This window comes from Eucalyptus grandis, chromosome 2 (genome assembly GCF_016545825.1).
Source record: "Eucalyptus grandis isolate ANBG69807.140 chromosome 2, ASM1654582v1, whole genome shotgun sequence".
Classification (NCBI taxonomy): Eukaryota; Viridiplantae; Streptophyta; class Magnoliopsida; order Myrtales; family Myrtaceae; genus Eucalyptus; species Eucalyptus grandis.
In genome coordinates, this window is record NC_052613.1 from 52,617,376 (window position 1) to 52,628,327 (window position 10,952).

At 41.6% G+C, this 10,952-nt stretch overlaps 2 protein-coding genes across 2 annotated transcripts; both read left to right on the forward strand.

The window, feature by feature from the left end:
• The first annotated feature begins 2,615 nt into the window (after nucleotides 1-2,615).
• On the forward strand, nucleotides 2,616-3,920 carry LOC104435605 (stemmadenine O-acetyltransferase). Its single transcript, XM_010048324.3, has one exon. The coding sequence runs from the start codon at nucleotides 2,616-2,618 to the stop codon at nucleotides 3,918-3,920; it is 1,305 nt and encodes a 434-aa protein (XP_010046626.1).
• A 2,830-nt stretch (nucleotides 3,921-6,750) lies between these two features.
• On the forward strand, nucleotides 6,751-10,608 carry LOC104452876 (beta-adaptin-like protein C). The gene is made up of 10 exons (XM_039305870.1): nucleotides 6,751-7,025; nucleotides 7,357-7,753; nucleotides 7,876-8,001; nucleotides 8,676-8,890; nucleotides 8,984-9,076; nucleotides 9,166-9,377; nucleotides 9,473-9,536; nucleotides 9,667-9,846; nucleotides 10,237-10,379; nucleotides 10,525-10,608. The coding sequence occupies exons 4-10, from the start codon at nucleotides 8,777-8,779 to the stop codon at nucleotides 10,586-10,588; spliced, it is 870 nt and encodes a 289-aa protein (XP_039161804.1). The 5' UTR covers nucleotides 6,751-7,025; nucleotides 7,357-7,753; nucleotides 7,876-8,001; nucleotides 8,676-8,776; the 3' UTR covers nucleotides 10,589-10,608.
• The last annotated feature ends 344 nt before the right edge of the window (nucleotides 10,609-10,952 follow it).

Genomic DNA, 10,952 nt, shown 5'->3' on the forward strand with positions numbered 1-10,952 from the left:
CTGGATTGTATGTCTCTGGTGTGGGTGAGCACTGGCCAAGAAAGCTTCAAAGAGAAGGATCAACCTGGGTCGCGTTCATTCTCATGGTGGAGATGTAAAAAAACTCTTGAGAACTTGTATCAAGAGCTCCTCCTAGTGCATATGTCTTTTTGGATTAATACTACAAAAAATTCCAAACACATATATCGATGACAAATTTACCGCAAACTAATTTTTTGACTATCAAAAATCTCAAACCGGTACATTTCTGACAAATTTATCGTTTTTAAGTTTAAGTTAAATTGTACTGTCAAATTACTGAATTAAATGACATATGACGATTGATTGGTGCGCCAGTTTGAAATTCTACTCTTCGTTTGTCACAGTTATGCCAGTTTTGTAATTTTTTGTGGTATTAATTCAATTTAACAGATGATATATTTGTCATGAATGTACCAATTTGAGATTTTTGGTGATTAAACAAATTTATTTGAGGTAAATTTGTCATAAGTATACTAATTTAAAGTTTTATGTGGTTATTTGTGGTAAATTTATCATAAGTGCATAAATTTGAAGTTTTTTGGTGATATTAACCATTTCTTTTTTTGTTCCAAGAAAAAACTACTATTTACAAATGCAGAGTCCGTGTAGCGAGAGAATGTTTTCGGAATGCATGGCAAGGACACGTAGAACCTGCTGTCCTAAATTTCACTCTATTGGCTCATCTTTCAATTCATTATCACATAAAATTGATATACATAAACGGATATGAAGGGTTTGGTTAAAAAGTACCCTTAAGCGATAATATCAACCATCGAAGAATATGCATTTTAAGAACGTTACTCACTTCATGTGAAAAAATTACATTTTCGAGTATATTTAATGACAAGGCTTAAAACTCAAGATCACATAAGTTGATCGGGACTATAAAGCGAAGTCTTGCACAATCAAACGCCTATTGGGAGAGAGAAAAATATTGTACTTGAATGCGAACAATGTGGTATTTGTCTATGTTTATTGCAATTCCTCACTCGACCATATACCGTTATAATAATGATAATGATATGCAATATCAAGTGATAACAAAATGAAGCTAAAGTACCATAGTTTTTAAATGTGGATTTGGGGAGGGCATTTCAGTTAGAGGATAAATAGATTGAGGTTCGATAAGGATAGTTTCTGAATGCATGTACGAATCAACTGAATGAAGATAAGTGGTAGGCACGAACGCGAAGTTATTGTTGTTGAACGGAAGAAGCCCCAAAGAAGGGCGGCAGAGGGAATTGACTAAAGGTGGATTTAAACAAGCTTTCCACTTGCAAATACATAACCTCGAACAAGTTCATTAGTAGTCTAGTTGTGCGAGGAAAAGCAGGGTTTGACAATCCAAAACTTAATTAAAGGTATTGAAGCTAGAGCTGAGAATCACGAGCTTGGTCCGTAACTTTATCGGGAAATCGATTTGCACAACAAAAATCGGATCAAGGCGTCCTGGTTTTGTAGCCGAATAGGCTCTTCAATAGTGAAGTCGGCCATGGACATGAAGAGAATTTTCAGGAGAGAGAATTCAAGCTTAAAGATGAGTATGATGAATTATAAAAGAGAAATGGGGAGAAAATATCTGAATGTCGTTATCGAATATTGAAGAAATGGTAGTCCATGGATGATAGATGGTGAAAGGAAATGACAATAGCCTCTGCACCGTGCCAAGAACCAATGCATTTCTAACCTTTCATATTGCAGTAGCATGCTATGTACCCAATAAAAAAACTGATTAAGTGTTTCTTGTCAAGATAAATCTATTGCTTAGTTACGTGTCTCTGTCAGGTTGAATATTTAGGGCTACTTGTCAACTATGTAATGGCGCATCTCGTGGGCCAAATTCGTGAAATAATGCGAGTTTAAAGGTCACTTCAAATGAGCACGGGAAAGAACAAAAGAAAAGCATAGCCTGGGAAAGTCGTCTTTTGACTTTTCTAAAGTATTCGCCCTCTCCGTTCACCGAGGGGATAATCGTATTCATAAATTTAACAAGCGTGCGATTTGATTAAAGGGGTCTAAACTTTCAATTGGACCAATTTAATCTAAATCTTTTCATATTTTGTTAATTGAGTCATCCGACCAATTTTGGCCCGAATTCACTGATGTGGATACAGGCATGTCTAATCATTTGTATTAATACTTTTTAAATTTATTTAATAATTTATTTCCTTTGTTTCTCTTTTTCTTACCTTTTCGTCAATGGCCAGTCTCAGGCAATGACTAACCACTGGCGATGCTTGAAGAGGATTAGGCAAGGGTTGCTCTCACCCAACCTAGTGAGTGCCCTCGCCGGCCGTGATAAGAAAAAAGAAGACAATAGAAAAATAAATAAATTGTCTAAATTTTTCTTTAAAATGCAAAAATTGTCCATATCAGTACTAGCACACCAAATCTACATCAGCGTTTTGTAACTAAAATTGGCAAATGGACTTCTTTAATTGAAGTAATCATCCTATATCTCCTTATGCCATACATGATAATCACCTAATGTTCTAGATATTATTCAAGGTCTGTTCTATTTTCACCTCGTATAAGCAACCTAAAAGAGCAAGAGTTTCAGCATAAGTTCTTGTTGCTCTCATCGAGAGGAGAGGATGGAGATTGCAGTTGAAATAACCTCCAGAGAGACCATCAAACCGTCTTCTCCGACCCCGGACCACCTCCGCCACTACCGACTCTCATTCCTCGACCAAATCTCCCCGCCAGTCTATAACCCATTTGTCCTCTTCTACACCCCACAGAATGAAGGTGATCAATCCAACATAGATGACTTATCCAGCAAGCTCAAAGCTTCCTTATCTATCATTCTCACACATTTCTACCCTTTGGCGGGCCGCCTAAGAGGCAACGTCTCAATTGAATGTGACGACGCGGGAGTGCCCTACTCCGAAGCCATAGTCAAGTGCCAAGTTTCCGAGTTTACTGAGAATCCAGACCCACGAGAGCTAAGGAACTTGGTTCCTTTCGTTCTTGATGCCAGCGACGAAACAACCCTTGGTGTCCAATTTAATAGATTTGACTGTGGTGGAATCGCCATAGGAATATGCATGTCACACAAGATATCGGATGCGCTATCCTTGCTCACGTTCATCAATATGTGGGCCGCCGTTTGTCGGGGAGAAGAGATCCTAGCGCCTCCTCAATTCCCCTCAGCCGAGCTTTTCCCGCCGAAGAACATATTGGGTTTCGAACCGAGCACGGGGATTATCAGAGACAACATAGTTTCGAAGAGATTCGTTTTCAAAACCGATAAGATAGAGAACCTCAAGGCTAGGTATTCCAAAGAAATGGACCTCGACCGAAATCGACCCCCTTCGCGCATCGAGGCTTTATCAACCTTCATCTGGAGCCGCTTTGCTTGGTCAACTAGGGTCTATTCTGAACCTAGCAAGAAATGTATCGTCCTTCATGCGGTGAACTTGCGGACCAAGTTCGATCCTCCGTTACCGCAATATTCCTTCGGGAACTTCTACCGGGTGGCAGTCACTTCCTTGCAATTGGACTCAGGGAAGGAGTGCTACGGGCTTGTGGCTAAAATGAGGGAGACGTTGAGGGGAATCGATAAGGGGTACGTGGAGAAGCTCCGCGACGGGAAAGAGCACTTGGACTTCATCAAGCGGAGTGCCGAGGTATACCTCAAAGGACAGCTACTGGCGATGAACTTTACCAGCTTGTGCCGGTTCCCGGTGTACGAGTCCAGTTTCGGCTGGGGCAACCCGACATGGGTCGGATCACCAGCCCTAACTTTCCAGAACCTTGTGGTCTTCATGGACACCAAGTCGGGTGATGGTGTGGAGACATATATAAGCTTGAGGGTCGAAGACATGGCTGCTCTGGAAAGCGATGAGGAGTTCATGGAATTTGTGATTTCTCCAGGAAAAGAACATATTTCAGAGTGAATGCTGTAGAGATGGTATGCTTATCTGGGATTGGCCTCCACTAGCGCTAGCTAGCTTAAGAGGTGGCTGTTGAGCCTTAGGTTCGTGTGTTGAGAATGCAGCGCTGCAAATGCTTAGAAGGAAGCAGCAGGAAGAAACTCAGCAACAAAAGTCAACTGGAACAAAGGAAACAGAGGATTGGCGTGGAGAAAGAGCATTCAGTCAAATTAGAAGGGTGTAAAACTACGTCGTTTGCTTCAGCAGAGTTATTTCTTGTACACTTATGCATGAGCTCTATTTTTCTGTTATATGTGTGTGCTGAGCTGTCATTCAAGGAGTGGTTGGTTTAGATCTAGAAGTTATTCCTCTGTTATTATATAAAAGCATGTAAAAACAGAACAGATCCAAATCGAGCTCTTAGATGAAAAGACCATGAAAGAAAGAAGAAGATGAGCTCGACATCAAGCTCTCTTCTCATTCAGCTTCGACTACTTCCTTCTATATTCATTTTTCTTCATCGTGGAAAAGCACTCTGGCTTATTAAGATCTGAATGATTATGGTGTTAGAGATTGATCCATCGAACGAATTTACAAGCACGTTTAATCATTTGAAAATGAGTTAAGTCTGGTGGATGACCAGCAAGTACAGAGAGTTGCAGAAATATATCTATTGAATACTCTTCTCAATGAAATGGCCAGAGATTTGTTTTCCATGGTTCAGTTACTTCTGCGATCAGACCAAAAGACCATAACCACATCACCAGAAGAAGATTATGATATATGAAAAATTTTCAACTTGTTATAAAAACTGCACATCTACGAATAAAAGAAGTGCGAAGAAAGTTCCTGGTCTAGAGCAGCAGATCACTAGTTGAAAAGTATAACAATAACACTAGAGAATATCTTATCATATTTTCCACTATTCAAACTCTAGTGAGCACAAAATGCCAAAGAAGGAGATCATGTTTAGGTCCTATTTGGTAACCGGTCAAATGGTAAAAATTTATATTCTTTTATTCCCGAGAGTAATTTTGGAACAAAATTGTGTTTGGTAAAAATTTTGTTCCGGGAACTAATTTCTATTTTTTTGTTCTCGAAGTAGATTTGGAACAGAATCAATAAAAAAAAAAAAGTTGATTCTTGTTCTCAGGAACAATTCTAGAATCAAGCCCATATTTTCTTTTTTATTTTCTTTTTTTCCTTGTTCTTCTTCCCTTTTCTTCTTCTTCATCTATTGCCATCGCCGCAGTAGCCGTCCGCCGCCCACCGCCACCGATCGCCAACAACTGGTCCGGCAAGCTTGCCGGAGGCTCGCCAGGCCAAGGTGAGGTTCGGTGAGCTTGTTGGAGGTAAGCTCAGCCACCGGCTAACGAGGCCAAGCCTCACCGATGGCCAGGCGAGCCTCACCTAGCTACCGGCGAGGCTCGGTCGACAAGAGCCAGCCTCACTAAGGGCTAGCGACGCTTCGGTGAGGTCACTAGCTCTTGTCTGGCAGTCGCCGATCATCCCAAGACTAGCGACTGGCCACTTGAAGAAGAAGAATAGGAGAAAGAAAGGAAAAAAAGAAAAAAGGAAAAAAAGTAATAAAATTATTTAAAAATTAAAATAAAATGATTTGCAATAGAAATTTTGAGCACAATACAAAATGTAATTCTATTCCGAGAATTGAAATTTTGGACAGTTACCAAACGGCTTAAAATGCTTAGAAATTGTTTCCGGGAATAGAATAAAAAATAATCATTTTTGATCAAAAATTATTCCCGGAAATAGAAGCATTACCAAACACGTCCTTAAAATGCCAAGGTAGTTGGGTCAATATAGGTTGAAAGCCAGTTGGCCATCCAAACCCTACTCAAGAAGGTAATTTGAGGGAAGAAACCCTAATAGTATTTCAGGCCCTGGCCACCGGAGAATCTCGGCCAAGCCCAAAAGTGGCATGATCGTATGAGCTTCGAAGCAATTGAGTCCATTGTCATTCCAGTCGAGATAGATGTTCTCAGAGACTTTTCCTGCGAGCGTCGATGGAATAGGTTAGAGTTTCTAATACATAACAAAGTCTTTAGCCGGTGAGAAAGAACTTCCCATGTTCATCCGTTGGGCCAGTGTCATCGATGGTTCGAAGAAGAGAAGCGAACGTAGCAAAGCGACTTGATCATACAAGGTAGGGGTGAGCGTGGTTCCGGGTAGAACCGGGAACCGGAACCGAACCGGAGGAGGTTCCGGTTCGGTTCCCGGTTCTAAGGGGACCGGTTCCGGTTCCCGGTTCTCTTTCCAGGAACCGGCGGTTCCGGTTCGGTTCCGGTTCCTATAGGAACCGGAACCTGAGGAACCGGAACCGACAAAGTTAAAAAATAAAAACCCTAATCCCTTCCGCGAATTTCCCCCCTTCAATTTTCCTCCATTTCCCTTTCTTTTTCTCTCTCTCTTTTCTCCCCTTTTTCCTCCTCACGTCACTTCCTGCCCCCACTTTTTCTTTCCCCTCTCTCTCTCTCCTCTTTCCTCCTCTCTCAGCCGAACCCTCCCACCTCTTCTTCTTCTTCCTTCCTCTCGCCGGTTGCTGCTTCACCCACCACCACACCGCCGCCCCACGCCCTACTCACCACCACCTCTTGGCCACCGAACCCCACCACCCACTGCTCGTCCGACAAGCCGTCTCACCGTTGAGCCCGACGAGCTGTCTTGCCGTCCGCGCTGCCGTGAGGCACCGCCGCCGTCCCAAGCCACCGTCACCACCTCTTGCTGCAGCTTGCTCGGCCGTCCGGGCCGTTGTTGCTCCGAACCGTCACCACCTCCGCCCGAACCCGGAACTGTTAGGTTAAGCCCCAAATTAATTTACCCTAGTCTCGGTTCCCACTTTCACTTCGCACTTCCTCTCTGTCTCTGCCCGACGTTGCTCACTATGCTCTGTGCTCGCCCTCGACGAGTTCCTCGACGAATCTCCACACGGAGTCGGGCCTCAAGTCCCTCGACGAGTTCCTCTCCGGCAAGACCTACATCTCCGGGTAAAGCTCGTCTACAAGAAGCCGGCGAAGAAGACGACCGCATCCCCATCTTCGTCGGCTCGGAGGACCTCGCGTGGAACCATGTATCATCCCACCAGAGGCAGCGTTCGCGGTGGCAAAGACCGTAAGCTCTCTCTCTCTGCATCGTTCTTTTTAAGCTCTTGAGCATTTGTGTTGTATTCTCTTTGCTCGATTCGAAAGCGCGGGGCTTTGAAGCTTGGGCTGGCTTTGGCCTCCTCGACAACGAGATTCTCACCCTCAAGGTCTGTCCCTCTCTTTGGACGTCGATGGCTTTGGTTGGATTTGCTAGGGCTCGTGGCGCGGGTTTACTTGTTGTTGGGGGCTTCTGTGCTTCGGCTCGTGCGCGAGGGTTTCTTTTGAATCTTAATTTGGGGTCCGTGCATTGATAGGGGTTTTGATGGGATTTCGTTTGTTTTTCTGTTTTGTGATGGTAGGAGGAGATGCAGAGGACGAATCTGGAGCTGGAGTCGTATAAGGAGAATATAAAGGAGAATCAAGAGAAGATTAAGCTCAACAAGCAACTCCCTTACTTAGTCGGCAGTATTCTACTCTTTAATGTTTAATGTATGCTTCTGCTTTGGGCAGGATGCAAGGATATTGATGATGCCCTGCACTATACAGCCCTTTCCAATGGAAATTTTGAAGTTGGAGTTCGTATCCTTAGTCTAGTACATCATACTTTCATAAAAGGGGGCCTTTGACAGTTGAGGCTTTTTTGTGCAGTAGCAAATATGGGAAGGACATGGATAGATATGAAGAATACAGTAAAGCAGTACCAGCAATGTTGGTGGCTGCTTTCACTCTCTCTTTGTGACAAAGCTCAACTTGCAGGTTATGCCTTTCCCATGTAATGCTGCCATTCCATTTTCTTTGTGACTCATGATGCTTCTTGGTCCAACATATTGGCATTATACATGCGGCAATAGGATTGACACGTTTTCTTTTTGTATCAGGAGAATATGCACTTGATAGATTATGTCATTGCAAGCGAATGGGTTCAACCTCAGTGGCTGAAATTTTTGTTTGCCTTGCTTTATAACCTCAGCATCCTCTTTTACAGGAATAAGCAAGTAGAAGAGGTCAGTGGAAAAATGTCTTTGAAAAATTGATAGCTGAAAATGACAATTTACTTGCTTTGCCCATAACATGTTGAAATGTGATTGAGCGACAAACATGTAATTTCTCTATGACGCTGAGATTGGCTTTGCTTATCATGATGATTTTACCCCATGACTTCATAATTACTCAATTCTCTTTTCATAAGAGTCATGTATGCGATTCTGACTTGTCTGGAAGTTTTTGTTTTCTTTTTAATCTCGAGTTGAGGAACGTTTATATTAGGAACCATCGTAAAGGCAATAAGTGCCCTTAAAGTTGCTTATAAGAAATATATTATGTGAGAGGAGCCAAGATGTCTGTGTTTAACAACAAGGACATCAATTTTTGAGGCAGACATATTAACAAAGCATCCTATTGTTTAATCAACGCTTGAACTTTGTTGAGCATAATGCACTGATTAGCTGCAAAGAAGCTAATTGTGAATGAAACTAAGGGCAATGCTGTTATGATGAGTAACAAGCTAACAAGTTGATCAGTTATGCCTATGTTCTTTTGTTTAATGATCACTTCTGTAAACTTCGTATGGTTACTTTCTTGCAACTTACAGTGCTGTGTCTCTGAATGATTTGTCAATAATCTATCCACATCCATTATATTACAAGGTATCTAAAAGACGTGATTTTTCTGAATGCAGGAGCAAGGATTTGTAAGGAATGGACATGCTGATAAATGGGAAAGGGTTCACCAAATTCGAGATAAGTTTGAATATGATAGAGAGAGAATCTGTGCAAAAAGATGGCTCCTCTTGTTACGTTACTCGCTGCAGAACCAGAGATACAGTATGTTGCCTTAAGAAATATCAACCTCATTGTCCAAAGGCGGCCTACTATTCTCGCCCATGAAATTAAGGTTGGTCCATTTAATCTTGCCAACTCTAAGTGACCCATATTGGGTGCATTATGAGTAAGAAAGGCATGCTTATTGATCTCTCGTCATTGCCAGGTGTTTTTCTGCAAGTACAATGACCCAATTTATGTGAAGATGGAGAAGTTAGAAATCATGATAAAGCTTGCTTCGGACAAAAATATTGACCAGGCATGGAAACTGGAGCATTTAACCTGTTGAATTTGCTTGTTTACTCAAAATGGTTAACTTTATGTTGTCTTATTAACTAAATGCTGCAGGTTCTGCTGGAATTCAAGGAGTGTGCTACAGAAGTAGATGCCGATTTTGTTAGAAAGGCAGTCCGTGCTATTGATCGCTGTGCAATCAAGTTGGAGAGAGCAGTAGAGCGATGCATCAGTGTTTTGCTGGAGCTGATTAAGATTAAAGTCAATTATGTGGTTCAAGAAGCCATTATTGTTATTAAGGACATATTCAGAAGATATCCTAACATGTTAGTCTTGATATCTGTAATTTTTGGAGTACGTGAACTAAAAAGCAGTTCCATTCATCTCTTAATTCTGTTTTCAACTTTTTTATGTTCTACAGCTATGAGTCCATCAATGCTACCCTATGTGAGAGCTTAGACACTCTTGATGAGCCAGAGGCCAAGGTACTCTTTAAAGTATCATTACTCTTTTAGTGTAACAACCATGTTATATGGACACTGTACATTTAAGCTTCCTTGATTCATTCTACTCAAATTTTAACCACCTTGTGCCTCTCCTTTTTTCACTTGGCAGGCATCAATGATTTGGATTATTGGCGAATATGCAGAAAGAATTGACAATGCTGATGAGCTGCTAGAGAGCTTTCTGGAGAGTTTCCCTGAAGAGCCTTCACAAGTCCAGTTGCAATTATTGACAGCGACTGTCAAATTATTTTTGCAGAAGCCAACTGAAGGCCCGCAGCAAATGATCCAGGTTTGACCTCCTCCATATTTATATGTATCGACATGTCTGCCTATCGTCAGTTCATTTGTTGTGTTTGTCAAAGTTTGGATATGTTATTTGAGATGCTGCCTTAGTTGTTCCTCATTCATTTTGAGCCCATCATTGCTATTTGGTGACACCTTTTTAGCACTCCCCTAGCCTTGTAAGCTGAATCCTGTTCGTGAAATACGAGTCATGGACATAGTTGCTTTGGCGATATAACTTGGGAACAAAAAGAGTGATAGACAAAATAAGTAAAGCGAGTGTTAAGATCTGAACTCATATGCTCTGTCACCATGTTAGGCATGGGGTTTATCTCCTTTTTTGAAATTTGTAGTTTGTATTGTATACCTGAATTAATGTTTTGTCGTCTTTTATCAGATTGGTTATCTCGAATGCTGCAAGCAACGAGGTTTTGCAAGCTGCTTTATCTGGGCATGCCCTCCTCTAAAAGGGGAAGATTACTTGTTTTATTGTCATCCTGAAAATCAGAAAACACCACATAATCAGAAACTGCGGAAATGGTTTGTCCCATTTACCTTTCTCCTTCTACCATTGTCTGTTCATCAATTTGTTCATGTACATGCCTTCTCAAAAGACTATGCCCATCTTTTTCCCACTGATTATTCTGTTATTCTTTTTTTTTTTTTTGATGCTTTTGCTCCCAAGGAACTATTTTTGGCAATTTATGGAGATAGAAGCTTTGGTTTGTCTCTTTCCTTCTTCGTTATAGTTCAAATCTAAAAATGAAAAAAAAAAAAAAAAAAAAGAACTGTTGGAACCTGGAACCGACCACGGAACTGTGACAGGGTAGGTTCCAGGTTCTTGGTTCTGACGGGTAGGTTCCAAGTTCCAAAAAATGAGGAACCTGTACCCGAGGGTAGGTTCCAGGTTCCAGCCAGAACCTGTAAGGAACCGGGAACCGCTCACCCCTAATACAAGGTGCAGTTCGTGGTGTTCGAGATGGTGGCCACAATTTTATGAAGAAAACTTGACGGTGACTCAAAAAAAAATCGTCTGATCTCCATTTCTGACTGTTCTAAGCTGTGTAATATGAATGGTATGAAAGAGAGTGCCAAAGAGATCCCATCTTAAAA

Bases quoted from the DNA above. Each gene is read 5' to 3' on its own strand.
- LOC104435605 (XM_010048324.3), top strand. From the start codon at position 2,616: ATGGAGATTGCAGTTGAAATAACCTCCAGAGAGACCATCAAACCGTCT.
- LOC104452876 (XM_039305870.1), top strand. From the start codon at position 8,777: ATGGCTCCTCTTGTTACGTTACTCGCTGCAGAACCAGAGATACAGTAT. The intron at 8,891-8,983 runs GTTGGTCCATTT...CGTCATTGCCAG, and splicing joins TTCTCGCCCATGAAATTAAG to GTGTTTTTCTGCAAGTACAA. The intron at 9,537-9,666 runs GTACTCTTTAAA...TTCACTTGGCAG, and splicing joins TTGATGAGCCAGAGGCCAAG to GCATCAATGATTTGGATTAT.